Source organism: Aspergillus undulatus (assembly GCF_047715775.1).
Source record: "Aspergillus undulatus strain CBS 261.88 unplaced genomic scaffold BDV17scaffold_85, whole genome shotgun sequence".
Taxonomy (NCBI): domain Eukaryota; kingdom Fungi; phylum Ascomycota; class Eurotiomycetes; order Eurotiales; family Aspergillaceae; genus Aspergillus; species Aspergillus undulatus.
Genome location: NW_027396689.1, coordinates 82,217 through 102,967, shown reverse-complemented (window position 1 = coordinate 102,967; position 20,751 = coordinate 82,217). Strand labels below are relative to the sequence as shown.

At 49.9% G+C, this 20,751-nt stretch overlaps 8 protein-coding genes across 8 annotated transcripts; 4 read left to right on the top strand and 4 right to left on the bottom strand.

Annotated features, from left to right (window-relative positions):
• The first annotated feature begins 2,002 nt into the window (after positions 1-2,002).
• Positions 2,003-3,164, top strand: BDV17DRAFT_276565 (uncharacterized protein). The gene has a single exon (XM_073759350.1). The coding sequence runs from the start codon at positions 2,379-2,381 to the stop codon at positions 3,030-3,032; it is 654 nt and encodes a 217-aa protein (XP_073610479.1). The 5' UTR covers positions 2,003-2,378; the 3' UTR covers positions 3,033-3,164.
• Positions 3,165-4,072: 908 nt separating this feature from the next.
• Positions 4,073-5,341, bottom strand: BDV17DRAFT_234522 (uncharacterized protein). The gene is made up of 3 exons (XM_073755846.1): positions 4,666-5,341; positions 4,312-4,597; positions 4,073-4,258 (listed from the first exon to the last, which is right to left on the bottom strand). Exons 1-3 carry the CDS (start codon positions 5,016-5,018, stop codon positions 4,193-4,195), a joined length of 705 nt encoding a protein of 234 aa, XP_073610478.1. The 5' UTR covers positions 5,019-5,341; the 3' UTR covers positions 4,073-4,192.
• A 675-nt stretch (positions 5,342-6,016) lies between these two features.
• BDV17DRAFT_234514 (uncharacterized protein) lies at positions 6,017-7,107 on the top strand. The gene is made up of 2 exons (XM_073755845.1): positions 6,017-6,170; positions 6,246-7,107. Exons 1-2 carry the CDS (start codon positions 6,156-6,158, stop codon positions 7,047-7,049), a joined length of 819 nt encoding a protein of 272 aa, XP_073610477.1. The 5' UTR covers positions 6,017-6,155; the 3' UTR covers positions 7,050-7,107.
• Positions 7,108-8,218, bottom strand: BDV17DRAFT_234511 (uncharacterized protein). The gene has a single exon (XM_073755844.1). The coding sequence runs from the start codon at positions 7,961-7,963 to the stop codon at positions 7,166-7,168; it is 798 nt and encodes a 265-aa protein (XP_073610476.1). The 5' UTR covers positions 7,964-8,218; the 3' UTR covers positions 7,108-7,165.
• BDV17DRAFT_296199 (uncharacterized protein) lies at positions 8,135-9,343 on the bottom strand (the record flags this gene model as incomplete). The annotated part of the gene is made up of 2 exons (XM_073763239.1): positions 8,135-8,346; positions 9,307-9,343. 2 exons carry the CDS (start codon positions 9,341-9,343, stop codon positions 8,135-8,137), a joined length of 249 nt encoding a protein of 82 aa, XP_073610475.1.
• Positions 9,344-9,648: 305 nt separating this feature from the next.
• BDV17DRAFT_296198 (uncharacterized protein) lies at positions 9,649-10,447 on the top strand (the record flags this gene model as incomplete). Its single annotated transcript, XM_073763238.1, has 4 exons — positions 9,649-9,810; positions 9,865-10,111; positions 10,162-10,253; positions 10,310-10,447. The coding sequence occupies 4 exons, from the start codon at positions 9,649-9,651 to the stop codon at positions 10,445-10,447; spliced, it is 639 nt and encodes a 212-aa protein (XP_073610474.1).
• Positions 10,448-13,842: 3,395 nt separating this feature from the next.
• Positions 13,843-14,159, top strand: BDV17DRAFT_276559 (uncharacterized protein; the record flags this gene model as incomplete). Its single annotated transcript, XM_073759349.1, has 1 exon — positions 13,843-14,159. A coding segment is annotated over one exon (179 nt), but the record flags the coding sequence as incomplete, so codon positions are not given.
• A 183-nt stretch (positions 14,160-14,342) lies between these two features.
• Positions 14,343-16,424, bottom strand: BDV17DRAFT_296197 (MFS transporter; the record flags this gene model as incomplete). The annotated part of the gene is made up of 7 exons (XM_073763237.1): positions 14,343-14,890; positions 14,941-15,341; positions 15,391-15,540; positions 15,601-15,818; positions 15,869-15,881; positions 15,942-16,041; positions 16,136-16,424. 7 exons carry the CDS (start codon positions 16,422-16,424, stop codon positions 14,343-14,345), a joined length of 1,719 nt encoding a protein of 572 aa, XP_073610472.1.
• Between the last annotated feature and the right edge of the window lie 4,327 nt (positions 16,425-20,751).

Below are 20,751 nucleotides of genomic sequence, written 5' to 3'. Positions count from 1 at the left end.
ACTATCTAAAGGATTATCCTCAAAGACAGATAAGGGATAATAGTCGGAGAACTGAGAGATTTGACTCTGTGACATAGTGAATAACCAAATTCAGGTAGTAAAGTCTAATAAGGAGTAGGAAGAAAAGACTTACAGGAAGCCTTGTAAGGTAGATGATACGAAAGTATGAGACCACGTGATCTCTAGCTTAGCCGCTTGGCTACTCCAACTCTCGAGCGTCTACCCCTCATCATGTTAATCGTTGTATCTATCAAGGAGAGAGACAATCGTCTAAAGGATAGAGACCTTATAGATGAAGGCATCCGCTCATTAGTAGGCTACGTGCGTGTAGTCGATACAGCTTCATTCTGCCCCTCAAACCTTCTTCCCCTGTGCAAACCACAACAGTAGAATTAAAAGAATTAGTAGAAATATAAAGTATATAGTAATGGGCGCGAGCTAAAGGAGGATATGGATATATCTATTTTGAAATTAACTAGCCTACCTACAAGCACGGTGATTAGCTGCAGAACCCCACACAGTCAGGGTCTGTCAGGTTCGAACCTGAGTCGAACCTGGCCGAACCTGGCAGAACTGTTATCACGGTGCCAGCTCAGGGCCTCATTCCGGGCACCGTGCCCAGGATGAGTATCGACGACGTCACGTGTATTTCAAGTACCTGGGTACTTGGAATAAATATCGCGCGATTCTGTCTGTCCTGACCGCCTGCCTAAACCCTCATTCCAGGCACGGTGCCTGGGATAAGGATCGCGAGATTCTGCCTGCTCTGACCGCCTGGTTGACCGTTATTTCCTCAACTCCAATGTCGATCCTGTTCCCGACCTCTAAGCAATGTCTTGTTATACTAAGCACCTGTCTGATAGCCTGGTCCTGCATTCTGCCTGTGTATCTACTTTGTTATTCTGTTCTGAATACACTCCTGAGCCCGTACCTTGACAACTATCTCCAGAACCTGAAGGCTAACCTAACCTACATAACACGCTCTAATATTACTATTGTGATAACACTCTTAGTAACAAAGTTAATTGGTTCGAGCTGGGGGCCATAGATAGTAGTATCACTATAAGTATTAAGTAACGATTAGAGATATATTTGAGTAGACTAGTACTATCTAGCAACTACCGCTAGTATTTATTTAAGTAAGAGTTAGCAAGGATTATACAGTCCCCCTTGGTAGAGAATATATATTTCCCGCTTCATACACTATATTAACCACAACTTTCACTAGGACTAACCACCAGGAGCCTCGAGGCTACTAAGTTTAGCTAGATATACTGTTTAAAGAGGAACTAATTCTATATACAAAGATATTTCATTCAATTTCGAGTGTTTAATAGCTGTGAGATAACTACTGTAGCTGTTATGACCAGAGTAGATATAAATAACAGTAAATAATCTTGATAAATCATCATTTTATACGTCCGAAAAAGGAAGATCTTGGCAAAATTATGCAATTTAGGGTCTATCAGGTGCGAACCTGAGTCGAACCTGATAGAACCGCGATCCGACTCAGGTTCCAAAAGTCGGAACCTGAGAACCTCAGGTTCAGGTTCGAGGTTCCAACCTTTGGAACCTGAATCGGACCATTACGAGGCCTAGTTAGCGCCAGTCGTCCGTCACCGTCGCGCTAAACCAGATTTAGTATTTTATAGTTAGGAGCGACCGGTTTTACGACCCCAGCTGACTTGCAACCACACTTGTTTCCGTCACTCGCCGCGCTCGGGATCATGACCCGTGACGGTCGTGATATGCTCAGCCACATCAGCTTTTTGGTTCATTGGAATAGGGTTGAATCCAATCTACGAGCCACCTTTCTTGTCTACAAATATAATTTATATGACGCATAATGCCCATTAAAGTTATATCTATGATGCACCTTGCAATCAGCTTTTGATAAACCAGGCTAAGTATAGTCTAGGTATCAGTGAATATATATCTCCGTACAATACTACCTCTCCCTGGATCATTGTATGCTTTTTATGTTCTAAAATTCAAAACCTCCCTCCAAAACAACCTGTGAATTATAGAAGTGGTCTACACCCCAAATAGGGACTCAATCAAATGATGATAAAATTCATGATCGTCTTCATAAGTTTGACCATCACTACTGTGGTGTCCGGCATCTATTTACCAAGACAGAGTGATGGTGACAAGTTCACGCCTTTCCCAGGAGCAGAATGGTTCAAGTCTTACCCTTCCGACCCGATCATTACAGCCATGGGTATGCGACTGGTTGATGAAGGATGCGACAAGTACAACATAGGTCCTGGCCCAAACTGGACTGACGCCGACCAGGCCTCATACAAGTGCTGGCAGGAGAAGCTCGGATATACAGGCGCAGCCGCCGATGGTTGGCCAGGCAAAGAATCCTGGGACGAATGAGGGTCCCGTCGACTGAGGAAGAGAATGTGGATAATAGCGTCGTAATGTCCTTTTGGATTAAGGCGTTCATTCCACTAAACGTTGCCGGGGTTACCAGATCCTATCCCAAGGACAGCGACATGACGATGATCGGCGGAATTCCTATTGTCGGCGACTGCTTTTTGACTGACCAGCGTGGCTTTAGTAACGCCAGTGACGCAAAAGCAAGGATGAGCTCTCAGGCCTGGGTATGGATTAATCCCAAGGGTTACCGGTGGTCACAGCAGCACTATTGCGACGAGACCACGGAGGTTGATTGCGAAGATGGCGACGTGGAGGGTAGAGAGACACAAAATAATGACGGCATGAAGTTTTCGTTGTTGACAGGGTCTAACACCAGTGTCATCCTCGGATTTCAAGCAGCGCGGAATAATCCTCTAGTCACAGGCTCACCAGATATTGATCTGACGGGAACACTGATCGTTGACCGTGACGATAAGTTTGTCGAATTTGTGGGCAAGGTTGACGAATTCCCAGCGTTTGAGGCGTATGTGTCCATCAACAAAGGTTCTCCCCGTGAGGTCGCTCGACTGGGACCGAAACCGGATGCTGGCCCAGGATCGTTATTTGGGGATGCAAATCGGCCTTTTCGAGGGAGAGTCGACTTCTGATTAGGCATGTTCTTTTGCCTAGGGTTCTTGTACCTGGAATCTTCCAGGCCCGCTTGTGCTATAAATGTTAATATTGAGTCTGTAATCCCTTGACATTGGTTTTCCCACCGGGTTTTTCCAGTGCCGTCACGCAAATGCGAAGGGCTTGGTTATTTTGGTTACAAATGACGTTATTTAGTATATACTGCATGTTTAGAGCAATTTTGTGTCCTAGTAAAGGAGTAATAGATCAAGTATCCTGTAGCCAAAGGCATTGCATAATCTTTTGGGGGACAGGCTAAATATCGCATGGATGTAGCTACTTAAATTATATAAATACCCCTTTGAGCTCAACATAACTCCATTCCAATGTGGTTGATGGCCATCCATCTACTTAGGCCACTGATTCAACCAGGATAGTATCACCCAGGAGCAATATTGAAGTTACTTGTGGATGAGCGAAATAAGCACAAGGCCATCGCTAAATCCTGTCTCTAGACCATGCAGAATTGCCTACAGAAAGATGTGATATCGCCTGCGGATCACTGCGAGTTGAATCGTCAGCTGAAGTCACCGACTTCGGCGACAGTGCAGCCTCTATCCTTCCTGACCCCGCTGTAGAACATAAATAGCAGCAAGAGACCCTGTCCAGCGAGGACGGGCAGACAGCGCGTTGACATGTGCTTCGTTGGCAATGATGTTGATCCACTTCTCGATACACGCTCTCCTTTCCCTGAGCTTCCACGCCACCAAGTTCAAGAAGTCATTGGCCCATTCGGAACAGTGTGCTACGGCCATTTCTATCCTCGCTTCTTCAAATCGCGACGCAAGGCGATCCAGGAGGTTGAGCATCAAATCATCCGAGCTGCTGCCAGCATTGACGCTCGTGGAAGAGGTACCATTGTTATTCATGTCCGTCGCGGGAGGATAAGAGTTTCCTAGCCTATCACGAGCGAGCAGCGTGAGCCTGGATCGACGAAGAAGGGTCATGGTGGCGTCCGTGAGCTGCATGTATCCCGACATGGGCATGTAAAAGAAATGGCAAACCGGTATGGTCAGCCAGTCCTCGAACCAAGTCCTCAGTGCAGTATCCGCTGCATCCTTTCTGCTTTCCGAGGTTGTGTGAAAGTAGTCCGGCGTATAGCGTAACGCAGCAACTGCCTCGTAATTTTGGAAGCGGCTCATATCCACGAGCTGCGGCTCCAAAAGTTGCAGCAGCGCAAAGTTACGATGGCTGGATACCAAGTCTGTGCCACCGTGTTAACTCGGAATATGTTGGCAAACTAGGATGTCTACTCACAGCGGTGGGTTTATGTTGACCCTCACGGCCCCGTTGGTTGTCCAAGCCAGCTAGGAGGTTGTCGAGATTGGCAGTCCAGACATTCGAAGACGGCCGGACATCGACTGACTGGTCGCTCAGTTGGAGTTGGGCTATCATTTCATTCATGCGCTGGGCACAAACAAGTTGCGCCAGGACCTCATCCGTCTCATACTCAAGTCCGTCTTGCAACTCCTGGAGCTGTCGCTCCATATGTTCAGTAAAATGCCTGCCCGGTGAGTTTACCTTCCTGAATGCCGCCGCAGAGCTGGTAGGATTGTGTTAGCTATCATGTGAGAAGTATAATGGTCCACAGGATATGGGGAGGCTACGAACCTCGAGTCGATGTACCAGACAGCAAGAATAGCCCGTCTCTCATCATTTGACATTGCTCTGGGCTCTTCTGGAACAATCCCTTGAGGATACTTTTTTCTCAACGGCTGCCTGGCTCGCGGCCTATCTAGCCTCATATCTGCAATCATGCTGGAAGCCAGATGTGCAAGATTGTTGAAGTGTCCATGGGCAAAACAGAAGTAATGATAGAAACCGAGGAAAGCGATGATGGCTTGCAGGAGGTCCAGGGACCTATCGGGGCGCATGAAGACTGAGTCAGAGATATGTCGCAACAACAGCCTGCTTTGATTCCACATGGACCGACGATTTCGTAGCGAAGCCACCATCCTGATCATTTCGCGAGGAATGGTCGGGATCTTTGCAGTTCGCTCGCGGTGAGACCGTCAGGGATAATAACAAATGGAAATTGAGGACTCAGCCGCGTGCGATAAATCGAGAGAAGAGCTTCGTCAGACTCTGTGGCTTCTGGGTCATCCTTGCCATCCCACTCCCCCGGGCAGGTACAGGTGGGCGTAGGAAATGGATGAAACCCCAGTAACCAAGTAGGAACACTGAAAGGCCCAGTACGCTCGGCCTTGACTTGCACGACGTATACATTGGACTCTGACTCTGCTGCATCGTTGCGCGAGTCCTTATTGGCTGTCGCATTGGTACCTTCGGTTGGGAATGGAGGCGCCCCACAGCTCTGAAGGGAGTCTGTGGTGCCGTTGATACTACCATACTTGGGTCCCAGCTGCGGAATCGCAACGTCTGGGAGGGTCCTGGGTACAAATCAGATACAAGCATGCTTGAGCTCGGTAGCACAAAGATCACTCGCGAGGCTTGGCGACGTCTTCTCTTCCTAGGCTTGCGAACCTGCTGTGCGCAGGATATATTGAGACTCGGGCACCTGTACGCTCTACTGTATTAGATAAGGCTCTGGTTGAAAGCGTGTCTAGAAGATGGATGTATGGAAGCTTCCCCTGTGAGCGGATGCACCTTGTCTTTGCCTTTGTGCAGGGTTCACACGCAGATCCCCATCCTGCAGACCACTTCATGTTTCGTCAAGAGTATACGGAAGCCGGAAAGTAACCAGACTTCCGCAGGGTCGAGCCGGAAAAGAATGGATGAGTGACTGTCTTCTCAAAGAGGCAACCGGAGTTTTTGAAGCAGTGGAATATTCTGTACGCAAGATGACGCGGTCAACGACTACGTGCACTGCCACTGCCACGCTATGGGCTGCATCTCACACCTCGTCAGCTCTCCAAAATTTCCGAAATTCTCTCGGAATTTGTCCGGAAAATTCCTGGAAAGTTGCTATGTCCTTTACTTTTTTTTGGCATCTTCTCTTCTTCTCAGTTTCCGCAACATTACGTATTTTTGTTTTCTGTGATCAACGACGTACAAGAAGGACAAGGGTCGTGGCGAAGCGATGGGCATGGCGACAAGGGTACTTTTCTGCGCTGCGGCGCTCGGAACCGCTATCACGGCGCATGATCATCACGGCGGTGAGAGCAAGATCCCAGAGTCGCATTGTGATGCAAATGAAGCTTCTGAGTTGAACTGATGAATCCTAAAAACAGGGTACTATCATACGGATTCATATCCTCATCCAAATGTTCGCATACGGTGTCGTCTTCCCCATCGGCATGGTCTTCGGCGTATGCTCTCCTGACCGACCACTTTCTGAAAGCCGATTGCAGCGCGGCGAACATACTGACACTGACTTCTTATTATATATGGCACGTCGCGACCCAAGTCTTCGGCACCGCCCTCGCCATCGTCGGCTTCTTTCTCGGCCACGCCCACAACTTCCGCGAGTTCACCGGCAACAATGTCCACGCCTTCTGCGCCTAGATCCTCCAGATCCTGCTCGGCGCCCAGGCTGTTCTGGGACTGTACCTCAAGGGGCACTGGGAGAAGGGGATCAGCGGGCGGGTGCGCAAGCTGATCAGGCCTCGCCAGTTCTGGGAAAGCTCGTGCCGATCTTGTCGTGGACGCAAATGCTGTTTGGCGGGATTACGGCGTTGGGCTTTTGTCAGGGCGATTATCTCGGTCAATGCGCCGCGCATCTCATCCTGGGCAGCGCCTTCATCGGCTATGGCATCCTTCTTACCGTCATTCTCCTCGTCGGCCAGGTCTGGCTACGGCGAAGCGGCCGCTCCCAGGATTTCTACGACAGCGGCGTCCTCGCCGCATGGGGCTGCGTCAACACCTTCACAGAGCACCACTGGGGCACTGCTTGGGTTCGCAACGACTGGCAGCACACTACTATAGGCATCATCTGGTGGTGCGCCGACGTGGTCGGTATGTGGCTGAGCTGGGATCGCGGTGGGAAGCCGAAGCGCAACTTCATCCCAGGGGCTGTCCTCTTCATCACCGGCTAGACTATGTCTGCGCATCCGCAGGAGCTGATGGTCAGCGCCGCAACGCACTCTGTATTTGGCTTTGCATTGATGACTGGGGGTATCTCTAGGATCATCGGGATTGGGAACCTTAATTCTCAGAGATGAGCATTCCGTCTCAGCTGATGGCCGCTGAGACGGTAGTATCGAAAAGAGTAGACGGCGGAGATCAGGCCAATGAGGTGCCCGAAGAGGATGTCGAATCCGTTGCCGCGGAAGTCAAACCAGCGCGAAGCGGAGATGTAGATGGACAGAGCAAAAAGGCGCGAGCGCAATGGTGAGCAGGTACAAGGGTGGCGCAGCGACTGAAACTTCGCGTTGTTCTGGGCCCGGCGTCCTTGGACAGGCTTGGAAGATATGGGAAATGGGGCCCCAGAGCCTTCCAGTCCATCACGAAGCGGATCGGCGGTGGCCATGCGCGAAGGGAAGGCGGCATGGGAGATGACCTTGGAGGAAGCGCCAGGGAGGACGAAGGAGATCGCCACGGTAAACTTGCTGGCGAGGGAGAGAGAGAGGTAGACAAGGCCGGCGGCGGAAGCGGACGAGTGGCCGCCGGGATAGCTTCTGAAACCGCCGACGAGAATGCTCGAACCCTCCTGCTGACGGATGGAAGCAGAGTAGAGCAGGCCGGCCATGCTCTCGCCAGCGAATCCGCCCACGGCATGATCTCTGGCATTGTCCACGTTGGGTTGGCAGCGGTCGAGGAGGTCGTGCCAGGGGCTGACCAAAGAGGTTCTTCCGGCCCTTGGTGAAGAAGAATGCAATGATATGGGCAGTGCAAAGCCCAGAGTGCAGATGTGGAATTCCCATAGATTGTGCCTCCAGATGAGGCCGGCAGGCGTGTGTCGAGGGACGGCAGCGCCTGGAACGCAGACGAAGGTGGCGATGAGGATCATAACAAGGAGGAAGGCCCCAATAAGGACGCCCAGAAGCCATAATGGCACAGTCTCAGACTCACTATAAGGGAGTCTAGAACAGATAGCTCACTCAGCTGTTTGGGAAAGAGATCATCGGGACGCAGCATGAGGGCCAACGTATGAGATATTGGGATCGGTGAGGGAAAAAGGCTAGAGAGTATTGATAGTGGTGGAGACGACGCCGACGGCGATGAGGACGACCCAGTCGAAGACGTAGGAGAGGATGACCTTGACGGACTTGCTGTGGCGGAGCATCGTCATGGTGTCATTCTGTGAGGTTGGCGTTTTTGGTAGGAATGATGGCGCAGCTGTTACGCCATAAATCCATGCGAGGACAAGGTCGAGGGCGAAGACGATGGTCGCTTGGGATCGAGGCTTTAGCTTAGCTCGGAGGGGTCAGGTAATGACGAAGTTTGATCGAGAAGGTTGGGAAAGAATTGGGACGGAATGCGTCGAGACGGCTTGTGGTGTGCTATAATGACTATTGTTTTAGAATGTGCTTTCAAAGTTATAAGACACAGCGAAAGGTGCAATCAAAGGTGTGAATGATAGACGTATAAAAGCTTCATCTGTTGCACTGAATTCCGTCTGCTTTTGAAATCGAATAGTTATACGTCATTTATTCTTTTACATGAAGGTTGTGTCACGGGCCAGTGCCCGATATCAGGCACGGGCTAGCGCCCGCACACGTGACCGTGGCATGTTGACAGGAAGAACGCGCCTGGAGAACTCCTCTTTCTCCAAGCTTTTCGTACACAGTTCGTGGCCTAGTTAGATTGAATTTAAGTCTTACTTCAGCCCTTCACAGGTTGTATATAGAATTCCAATCTATAAACTACTTTAGTTCTATTTTACTAAAATTATACTAAAGCAGGCCGGAAAGTTCCCAAACTTCCACAGGGCTAAACCGGAAAATAATGAGTCTCACACCTCGTAAGCCCTCTCTCTCCGAAATTTCCTCGGAGTGTAAGATAAGCCCGGAGAGGTTGATGTGACCCGCGCAGATCCCTCATGCATAAGGTATATAACAGCAGATAGCCGCGATCATCCTCCAAGGGTTGTCTTGAGAATGTCATAGAAAGTGGATATCGAGTTTTTTTCTTCTCTTACTAATTGTGTCGACCTTGATCGTTTTTCTACAAGGCATACAATAGTTGCCATCTTTACGCAGTTGCTTACACAGGCTAGTTCTCGCTGCTCATAGCGCGGCCAAAGTTCTTGCTGTGTCCGCCGAGTCAAGCAAAGAGGCTCAACATGGTATCCATCAGAGTAATCCACGTGGTGATTACACTGAGCATGGTTCTAGATGCGTTTGGACATACGGACGACGAAATGGCAGCTCGCAATGGCGAGTCGCATGACCGGGAAACCCCAGAGACATATCCGACATACTTTACCTTGGAGACCCATCAGCTTGCAATCCAGGCTCATACAAGTTTAATGGTCCTTTCTTGAATCATCATACTGCCAATTGGTAACTCTTCTGGTTTCCATGTGCTTTTTGCAGATCTGCTACTAACGCATGGCTGGCAGCGACAATGCTATCAGGTAAGCAAGATATACTCTCATGGACTTGGACTTCCAGCCGAGACTTTTGAAATCGCCAACACGCGGCACGACACGGCACGGTTAAGGCATGGAATATCCGACCTGGTACCTCGAAGATGCAGTCCTGGCTGTCTGCTGAGTTTGTAGAGAGCTCGTTAATCTTTTTTTACGGTTCTGCCAACATCTTCTTGGAACATTTAGCAGGTTGGGGTAAGGCGTGGACAGCGCGCGATTTGCAGCATGCCGCTATCACGGTTCTGTTCATCGGTGGAGGCCTAGTGAGTTCTGTTTCACCGATACAGTGTCCCTGTTGACTAATGATGCTTGTTTAGTGCGGTATGCTGGTCGAATACATTAGAGTCACAGGCCTTGGTGAGCAGAAAACAAGGCAACTTATGCAGACCGTACCGGGTTGGTCGAACGGCATCACGGATGAGCACACTCATCACAAATCAAACGGCGTTTCGATGAATCCGCTGCCTGCCCTGGTAATCTTCCTCATGGGAAGATCTATGGCATCTCATGAGCAGGCTTCCATGGTCTCGACAATGGTCCACAAACAATGGGGCCACCTTTTAGGTGCGGCTTCGGTCGCCCGTTTGCTTACATACATGATAATGTATCTAAAGCCTCCGACCTCTATGTCGCCATCTCGTCCTCGCCTACGGAGCTTCTTTGGTCGTTCTGTCTCATTCCTGGTGGAGTTATCTTCATGGCAAGCGTACGATATGTCCACAGGTTCTTTCCCTAAAGCTTATTCACTGACACACGATTTAGTCTAGCGATACTATTGACGGGATGATACACAATGGCATTGACGCTATGGCTCTGTACACCGTTACGATGGGATTCACCGGGATCCTCATGGCTTGGATTATAGGTTTGCTAGCTCTCAAAGATCGGGCATCGAGATGAGAGGTCTTCTTAATGTGTGTGTGCGTTCACCCTGTACACTTTAGACCAACGTAGTCCACAAGCGAGTTAACCACTTTCCCTAACATTAGACCACAAACAGCAAGGTTATTCCGCTACAACGCAAGTAATCAATAAATTCTACTCAGCATCCTCTTTTTCAGATGTTATATCATCATTCTAACAGGAGCGCGCATTGTGTTCCAGCTCTCCGCAAGTTCTACGCCATCTCACACGCTTCTCAGGCGTTCTCTTACGACCACTACTCGAGCATAATTCCTCCTGTATCTGACTATCAACCCCTTTTTACAACATTATACCTCCTCCAGCATATATAGAAAGTAATCCTCCATCCTTTGGCCTTTTTTCCTTCGTTTTTGACGCCGGCTAAGCCTGTCGTTTGCCTTCCGAAGCGCGGCGTTCTCATCCTCTAAAAGACCAAGCCAGTGCATAACCTGTGTTACACCCTTCGCAAACTAGTTGAAAGCACTTATCATAGCACTTGGGAAGCTGTTCTGATGTTGCGAAATTCGCCTCTAAATATATTCAGTCTGACTTTATGCCTTGGTTAGGTTGCTAGAGATCTCTGAAACCTATAGGCCCTCCTGCATGGCCAGGGGACTGCGCAAGCGACCCAGGAACAGACAAAGAATAGCAGCAACTTGTCATCGGTAGACACGGGGAACACCCGCAATGATTATGCTGCAGCCACAAATGTCTGGCCGCCTGGCGTATACAGTCGATCTTGCCAGTGGACAAACGAAAAACGCAGTCATGCAGAGATGGACCGTGCAACTCGGCAAGTTCCGGATGAAGATTTGCATCAATCGTTGTGTTCTGGCTGCTTTCCCAACAGTGACTATGAATGCCCGGGCGGCTGCAGCCCCAGCCCTGGACGATAGCATGTAGCTAGCATCTCTGCGAGCGTGCTAAATCCAGGGCCATCAAGGTCCATATGATTTCCGAACAGACTGAGAATGATGCCCGGGACGACATTGATATGGAAGCGAATGACAGGATGATACGTGTGGAGATCGGCAACGTGGACTGGTGCCAGCGCAGGACCTGCATTCCGATCCTAATCATAAGACTTATACCTCAGCGGATTAAAGCTACTGGCCAGAGAAGGTAGACGTTGACAGGGCAACGGATGCACAATATAGAGAGGAGGAAGCGTTGCCAGGTCGCCAGCATGGGTTGGGCGGATTTCCATCACTCCTTCGGTGTGCGCTGTGGCTGTCACAACGCCCTTCCAGCAAAAGGATGTGGGGAGCCAACACTCTGATTGCTTCTTGCAAGATAGAAACTCCCTTGTTGGGTTCAGCCAGTCGAGAAAAAAAAAAAAAAAAAAAAAAAAAAAAAAAAAAAAAAAAAAAAAAAAAAAAAAAAAAAAGTGTCGGTCCCCCGGTATGCCATTGGGAGGGGATAGTCGGCTGCAGTGAGCATGAGGGGCTGGGATGGGGAAGATCCGCCCATTCCGAATAAGCAATATAATTTGGTGAGATTGGTGAGCAGAAAGGCAAGATAGAGTGAGAGGATTGTTGGGATGGAAAGGTAGCCCTACGCCCGCATATATACACAGAGGCACCATCCTCGGACCTTCCCTCCAGAATGAAAATTCTATTCTCAACCTGACAATACATTGATCCTTCCAAAAAACCAGTCAGAGAGGTATCATAATTCCACATCGATACCTCCACAAGCTTACATCTGTCCATGTTTTCTTATTGTGCTGAGTCCCTCCTAGCCTCGGATTGCTTCCCTCCTGAGAGGCTTCTAGCGGCACGGGCGTGAAGCTGCAAGCTGGAGTTCAGAGTCCACTAAATAGAAAAGGATAGTTCAATTTTCAATGCTATTGTACACTCAGTCGCCAATAGACCTTGAGGTCCGGAAGCTGCAACTCTAGTCCTGGAGCCAAATTCGCGACAACAAGACTACAGCTCGATACATCCTCGGTCTGATGTAAGCTTACACTCAGCCATTGCCGGGAGCCTTGCGTGCATCGGGTCGAGATGCGGAATTGATTGGTTTCACCCCGCTGGATTAGATGTGGTACCGGAACCGGATGCCTGGGTTTGGAGTCATGGGGAAAGAGGGACTTCCTCTAGACGCGCCGTTTGGGATGGCGTATGGGTCAATTAGCCTCATCCCACCAGTCTTCCTGTACTAGTGAAGAACCAGGATTGAGGCTCTGATGTTTGAACTCAAATAAATGACCGTTAACTCCCTGGCTGGTCCGAATTCCTGGCTGATCCGCCGGATATGGGCCACGTTGTTTTGGTCAATGCGTCTGGGACTGGGCCGCTGTACTTGAAGGACGTTACTAACAACCAGGTTCAGGACTATGTTGGTCAGATCAAACTTCAGCAAGATCTGGATTTGGCGTGGCAACGGCTATACCTATGCGCTCGTGCAGCTGGACGGGACGACGATTCGGGCTCGCATCAAGCAGTCTAAAAACACTTCTAAGGAATATCGATGATGACCTTCATGCCAATATGCATCGTTTCATTTCCCACCAACTAAGCAAAGCTGATAGCCCTTAGATATCACGTATGATTAATGAGCACCTTCCGAGCCATTTTCCCTTCACAGCGACCAAAAGACATCAACATGGTTCCAGACATTTGTGAAATCCATCCGCAGCGGCCCGGTGGACTACGTCCAGAAGAAAAGATCCTGGACAACCGAACTGTGGTTCGAACCTCAAGTTGCGGCTGTATATTGAGCTGGAGTCTGGATGTGAGGCATGCAAGCTGGTCAACGACTTCTACTTTGGTTCGAGTGTCACTGCACCAGTTTGGCGAGGATGAAGCTTGGCTTGTATACCACATAGCTGAAGAAACGTGTCTGCCTAGATGAACAAGTTGTACGCATAGCGCGAACTTGATCTCCAGTTTATGGTGCTGGGGAACTATACCTTATCTCGTTTGGCCTGCACGTCTATCTGCTCGCCCGTCAGAGAAGGTAGCCATGGTGAGGCAGTCTAGCATCTCGCTCGCTCCGCACGAAATGGGTGATGGCTCAATTTAGAGCTGTAACTAGCACGTACTGGCACGCGACAGGGCATTTCAATCTCGCTTACTCTGGTAAATGGGATACGAGCAGCTTGCGAAGCTCAACTTGCCCGGTCTTAATGCGCAAATTCACCCTACGGGGTATCCCATTGCACACTGGAAATTGGAAAATACGAAGGAACTGGAAGCATGGCGCAACCACCCGCCGATCGGTGTCTGCCATGATGGTTTCTTCTTTTTACCTGATCCATCAACTGGGCTCATGAAGCTCGGTTTGGCAATTGAGTTCCACCCATGACCCTGAAAAGACTTCGGGTGCATAAAGAGTCGGCATGGTCTGTTCAAACTCACCTTGTTAACAGCAGCCATGACACCAGATGGGGATGGTTAATCGACTATCGTCCCAATATCGAGGGTTCAGCGTTGCCACCGGTGGCTCGGGGCATAGGTTTAAGTTCCAGCCGGTAGTAGGTGAGTACATATTCAGGGTATTGGATGGCGCCAGCAGACAAGCTGGAAGGTCCGAACAAACGTCACAGATGAAAGAGACGTGGCGATGACAACGCCAGACGAAATTGAACGTCACAGGCCGTCACCTCGTTCTTCGAGAGTTGCTCTGAACCTGCTGGATTATTTGTGGGAAGAGTCGCAAAGCACATAGAGCTTCATGCGCCCGAAGATCTGAGTTCGGACTTGGCATACCCATAATCGCCTTCCGTAGTACGATGAAAATTTGAATCTATAATCAATTGAAGTTATGTACACCATGTTTTAACGTAACCACCAACGAACGGAGTGTCTAGCCTCAATGAAGTTCACATGCCCTTCTCTATTCTATTTGGCTTTTTTCTTGTTTTTTTTCTTTTGCTTCTCCGAGATGTTTAAACAACCTGTCGGCCGCGAGTCTCAATCGGAAGGAGAATCATCGCCAGGAAGGCGGCCAAGAGAAGTCCGCCCGATGCATAGATAGGAGCAAGCGGGTTGCTGCTGGCGTAGATACCGATAATCGGCGCCATTAGACCAGCAATCCGGTTCAAGCAGCTGGCAATACCACTTCCAGTACCTCGGTTCGGGGCAGGGAAAACCTCGGGGGTGTAGGCATACAAGACACCGTACATCATCATCTGGAAGAACGACTCCAGCGCAGAACAGACCAGCTGTACGTTCGGGTCCTTGCTAGCGGTAAAGCAGAACAACAGCACAGCAGTAATACAGGTCGAAATAGCCATCGTGCCTTTACGGCCGAAGTAGGGGAGATCGACCATGACCCAGGCGAGAAGTGGTCCCGGAATGCCACAGACTGCAGTGATGGCGTAGTTGCGGTAGGTCTCATATGTCGAGGCGTTGCTTCCCAGGAATTGAGGCAGGAACGCGTTGAAGAGCGTGTAGCCCATTCCGATGCAGGTCCAGCAGAACCAAATCAGGACGGCTATAGAAAGGTTAGTCTTTGAGCGACATGAAGACAAGTGGGACACCTACTAGAGAGAGCAAGTCGCTTGGTGGCAAACAGCGGGGCGACTTGTTGGACGGAGAACCGTTCAAGCGATCGCTTGATGATTTCGATCGTAGTTCCTCCCTTGGACTTTTGCTCCTCCTGGTGGCCACAGATTTCGTTGAGGACCTCTTCGGTGAGCCAGGTGGTGGTCTTGTTCTTGTGAGCAATCCCCTGTACAGCAGCCACGGCCTCGCTCTGGCGGCCCCGAGATACCAAGAACTTCGGCGATTCATAGAAAGTGAATAGGAAGAAGCGGCAAGCCCACATGGCAATCGTGATAGCACCTAGGGAGAGAACGAGGTATCTCCAGCCCCAGTTGTCGGCCTTGGTGCAAGTGGCGGCGTCCTCGCAGGAGAAGTTGGGGATGAAAGCCCATGCCAGCATACTGAAAGATTTTAGCAAGGGCTGAAATCAAGAAGACACTTGAGACAAACCTTGAAATCAGAGTTCCCACCGACCACCAGGTGGCCAATCCACTCAAGATATTCCCCGAGTTGGGAGGTAAGCACTCGCAGAAGACGGCAGCATCAACAGGCAGGTTTCCACCAACACCTAAACCAAGACAAGAGTACAAGGCACAAACTCTTGGTAGGGGGTCAGTATGTAGATCATGGTCAAGCAAAAGACTTCCTGGAAGTTCTTACCCAACCCAACTAGAGCCGCCACCAGCAGCCAAGCCGAACGCACCACAGAGGAACAGGGTGCAGTTGAATGCAGGGCGTCGTCCAATAGCATCGGAGGCAATACCCCAGAACGAAGCACCAACAATCAGACCAACAAAGAGCGCACAAGTCGCGAATCGCGAATGGTTTTCTGAGACACCAAACTCCGAAGACAAAGGCGTCAAGGTGAGAGCAACGCCCTAGGAATAATCAGTAGGGAGTTTGAATAGGTCCAGTCGCCGCTTCATACCTGCAACCAGAGGCTATCCAAAGATGTTAGTCGCCATTATTCGTGAGGAGTGGTAGAATGGAACGTGTCTTACTTGTCTGCAATCCAGCCGAAGCCACAGAGGACAAACAAGCCCCATTGGTAGCGGCCCATCCCAATGTCCTGGATGGCGCGATTGATAACCTTGGCTTTACCTGGAGAGCAAGTCAGCTTCCGTAGCAGCATGCAGGATTTGGTATTTGGCTGAGCAAGATGCATTCGAGCTGCAACTCTTAAAAAAAAACGTACGGTCATAGACAGTGTCATGACCAGAAGCAATGACACCCTCTTCGACTTCTACTCGCAGGGCCTCCAGAGTTAGTTGGGTCCCAGAAGGCGCATGGGCAACACCCTTCTCTTGGAGAGATGCTCGATCAGGACTAGAATCAGATGCCAGGTCGTTCTTCGGGAGCTCCTTCTCCTTGTCCGGTCTATCAGCTTCGGTCGTGATCGGCGTGGTGTCGCGAGGGAGAGGAACCACGAGTTCCGGATAGAATCGCCGCTCGCGGTTGGTGAACAAATCCTTCCAATTCAGCATATTGGGCCAGTGTCGCAAGGGAGCAATGTCGCCTAGGGAGATCTCGTGCGTAGGGGCGTAATCTACCGTGCTGCGTGGGATGGGGTCAATTGGATATATGCGTCAGGATCTCGACACCGGCCGGAGAGGGTGGCGCAATGGAACAAGTTGTTGCAAAGGGTGAGATGGATCGCTTTCGAAGGGTGCGCAATGGGACAGCGTAACAGTCGGGGGCGTGTTGGCGCAACGGGGATGCAACGGCGACTACTTGCTGCTACTTTTACCTCGAAAGTGTGGTCAGAACGGTAAGAAGAAGCAAGATCGTTGTTGGAATGTCTTTTGCTGATGCTATCCAATGGACGGTAGTCGCAGACAGCAGTCCGGATCGACAGTGGACGGAGGCGTCGAATGACGAGCAGTAGTGGCGAAGGAGGGCGACAGAAGTTCGAACCTGAACCAGAGCCAGAAGTCGGCAAAACTCAGGAAAACAAGCGAGATATAACTTTCACACAGTCGCTACCAGCAGCGTGTAGTAATTGCTAATGATAATAGGAATCGGCCGGTGTGACCGTGGGGGCAAAAAAAAATTATGTCATGGTGGGTATGGATAGCATGAAGTTGACCATGTCCGCCAACCATAAAACCCTAATCGCATGGCACGATGGAGCTTTTCCTCTATCCCCACCATGGAATGGTCCACTGTGCGACACCCCAAGCGGCAGTCGGTTTGCATCTCCAAATCTCCAACCGGCAACCCCAGCGCACCGTTCCTTTGCCTCGTGAAACTTGCCCGCTATGACCAGGTCCGGTTGGCCGTGCACCTGCTCTGGCTTTCCAGTCTCGGAGAGCAACGGAGATAGATTCGTTCAAAATTCACAAAGGCAGGTGAAAGAACTAAAGCAGCCTGACATACTCCTATGCAAGTCACTCCGTCAGATCGATCAGCCTATCTCCCATCGCCCTAGCGATGGTCCAATGCTCATCTTGGCGTTTATCTGTGTGTAATGGATTCGGTGTGGTCCCGGCGCGTGCCGCCCGCATGAATGGAGTAGGTATAACGACTAGAGGGAAAAGCAATAATAATAATAATAATAATAATAATAATAATGTCGATGTTCACCTGTACATCGGCCATTGCATGACTTTTTATCTCTATGTACTCCGTAAATCTGGCACAGATGTATAAACTGCGTCAGATTGGATCCGCCGGCAACACCGAGATCTCACCCTGTTAAATCTTCCGCGCCGACGAAATAAGCTGTGACTAGTCAAAAGTTTTCCCCAAGCCCGGCGGATGTGGTGGAATGGGCACGTCCGTCCCACGATGGTGTTGTAGCGCGTAGGGTTATCACACATGGGATTAATACAGGATTCGGAGTGGTAGGGGCATTTGAAGTTGGGTGGCAATAGCATGCCTTGCGACTCTGTTCGTGAACCTCCCTGCGCATGCTGACTCGCTGGTAGGTTCATAGAGCTCGTTGTTGCGGAGGGTTTAGCTCACGGCGGGGTAGCTGATGCTGTTTATTCGTGACTGCAGAGCAGTATGGTGGTATGGTGGTATGGTTGGAGAGGAGCTCGCCGACCTGGCCGACATTGCCGGGGTCTCGTATTGCCCGTTTTCCTTCTTGATTTGAAGCATCTTCTGACAACGAGTGACTGAGACTGAAGACTGAGATTTGCAGAGAACTGACGAGGGAGGTGAGTGGTGGGTTGTGTTGTTGTGTTATGAAGGAAGAATGCGATGGGAGCATAACAGAGAAGGGAGGATGATTAAAGGTGCGGGATCCATCACCTTTGCCACGGACCGGTGAACTTCGGACATGAGCCAACTGTGCTCCACCAGCTAGAACAATTACAAAATAGAGATTTTCTTATTAACGCGAACTTGATCTCCTGGTATTATCAGGAGGAGCCTATGCCATATCAGTTGGCAGCGCGCTGTCGTCTGGACGCAAATATATATATATCAGGCGTATGCCTCGCTTCTTCAGCATCAACCCACAGAGACGCTGTTCGGCCGCTATCGAAGAACGAGGATATAGGAATATTGTACCACAATGGGCAAGCGGGCGTCAGAGTTGCTAGCGCTTCCCCCCTCAGCGTTTATATTGATCGAGGGAGGAATTCGTTATGCAGCGATTCGAGTCAACCTATAGTGCATACGCAGAGAATACTCGACTAGGACCTCATAAATGCTCTGACTGGCTGTACTGTGCTGAAAGGCTGAATTTCATCTGCTGGTATTTTCGGCTAGGCTTTTTCTCATTTCTTTACGCCTCCTGGGTGGTGATGATGATAGAAAGGAATTGAGACATTTCCCGTCTAGAAAATATTGAGAGTACCTATTTTACCATTGATATCCGTACAGAATCTACTCACCCATCAGTTGGCACAGCTCTGGTTCCGCGACACTTGGAACGGGATGCTCGAAGTGATTGTGACTTCCAGCAACTTGCACACTGTCGAGGGCGGGGGAATAATCCCTGTCTGCCTCCATCGGGAGATTATAAGGAGGATGCCAAGCAATGTGGTTATTACAGTTTTGTTGTTGGTGTCTTCATGGCAGCATGTATTCCGCTAGGTTATCTTTATTACCCCATCTCAACGCAGCGACAGCACCAGCGGGAGATTTCAGCAGAACCTCGCTTGACTGGTGGGGGTTTTCCTTGCTTGTTTGGTATTTCTATCATGGCTAGGCGTGTCACAACTGGGGATGAGGCTCGCATCTGATTCGCTTCACAAGAAGCAAAAGTGCAAGAGTCACCAGCATCCATATCCTTAGCGACAAGCCTGCGAGTACCGAGTACGATGGTTGACCTTCCTCCTATTTTCTTTCAGCACTGGCTTCGGAAACGTGAGTAGGTCTATAATGCTTCCATTTTTCCGCCAGCGCATTATTGCTAGTGAGCGTTGTCTCAGCTCGGTGTCCATCATGCGAATCTTACGCTACTCTCTACTGATCCCCGCGGCCCATGAGGTGGTGGCACAGATCACAGGGCTTGATCTTACTGCCCTTTATGGTCCCGGTCTATCCCGAGGTGCCCAGATATTGTACGCGTCTTATTCCAATCTCAGCGATGAGACAAGCCCGCGATGGACGGTATATCGCCCACCAACCTTCTACGGGGCCATCATCCCGGCAACCGAGGCCGATGTTGCACATACACTATGCACTTCTGTCGAACATGGTATCCCTTTTCTGGCCACCGGTGGCGGTCACGGTATCACCACAACGCTCGGGCAGTTGCAAGATGGAATTAGCGTTGAGTTAAGCATTTTCATGGTGCTGGAGCCAACTTTGTGATTGTCACCGAGGCGACCTTTCAGCTTCATGATGCAGTCAACAATGGCTATGTCGCATATACCACGTTCTTCTACGCCGCAGATCGCAATATCTTCGTGTAATAGGCGATACAGTCATTTAATGATCACATCCCAGATGAACTAACACTAGATATTATTGCCACAATCAACGGGACAACAAGACAGGTATCACACCCTATCAATGCTTCCTAACTGGACTGAAGCCTCTGATTGTTGCACAAGCCAGGTGGTATGGCCCCGCCGCAACAACCGGGCCTCATATACGACCCTTCAGGGAAGCTGGCTCAGTCTCTGTCCAGACTCTCATTGTACCGTGGCCTGTTCTCTCAAACCCCAGCCGTTCCAATGACCGGGCTTCGTGTACACCAGGACAATACTCAAATGAATGGAGTATCTCCCTCAGGCTGACCGACGTAGACACAACTGCATCATTTTACAATGAACTGCATGCATTCTGGAAGCAGGAATCAGGCTACACTAGCAGTCTCGTCATCACTCTATACCCAATCTGGGTTGTGAGGACTGTCCTCGATGAGAAAACAGTATTTCCACGCCGCGATGCTATCATACATATGTATATCCTACCCATCAAGTACCAACATAGGGCTGACTCGTGCATCCTATTCCCGAATCTTTACTCTAACCCCTCGCCCGACGAAAGAGTTAATGCATGGATGTGCCAGAGCCGCCTTCAGTTGCAGGAGACAAGTGTCTTTGACAAATTGCATGTTTATACCAACTTTGGCCAAGGAGAAGTTTTCAAAATGCACCTGTTCTATTGAAGTACATTATCTGCTAAATTCTATGCATCATCAATACGCATGACGAGACGTCAGCAAAGCCAGCGACGAATAAACAATGAAAAGTCTGGTTATTGAACTGGGGCTTTAGGACAGGGTCAATTCTCAGAGTTGACTACATAGAACAAGGCCAGAGAGGTATAATGGAATATTCCCCGGTTCAAACACAGGGCGTTCGATGAACAAGTCAATCTGCAGTCCCTGAGGACGCAAGTACCAAATCG

Coding starts and splice junctions, on each gene's coding strand:
- BDV17DRAFT_276565 (XM_073759350.1), top strand. CDS start 2,379: ATGAGGGTCCCGTCGACTGAGGAAGAGAATGTGGATAATAGCGTCGTA.
- BDV17DRAFT_234522 (XM_073755846.1), bottom strand. CDS start 5,018: ATGATCAGGATGGTGGCTTCGCTACGAAATCGTCGGTCCATGTGGAAT. Junction 4,598..4,665: donor GTCTGGTACATCGACTCGAG/GTTCGTAGCCTC, acceptor CAATCCTACCAG/CTCTGCGGCGGCATTCAGGA. Junction 4,259..4,311: donor GTCAACATAAACCCACCGCT/GTGAGTAGACAT, acceptor ACGGTGGCACAG/ACTTGGTATCCAGCCATCGT.
- BDV17DRAFT_234511 (XM_073755844.1), bottom strand. CDS start 7,963: ATGATCCTCATCGCCACCTTCGTCTGCGTTCCAGGCGCTGCCGTCCCT.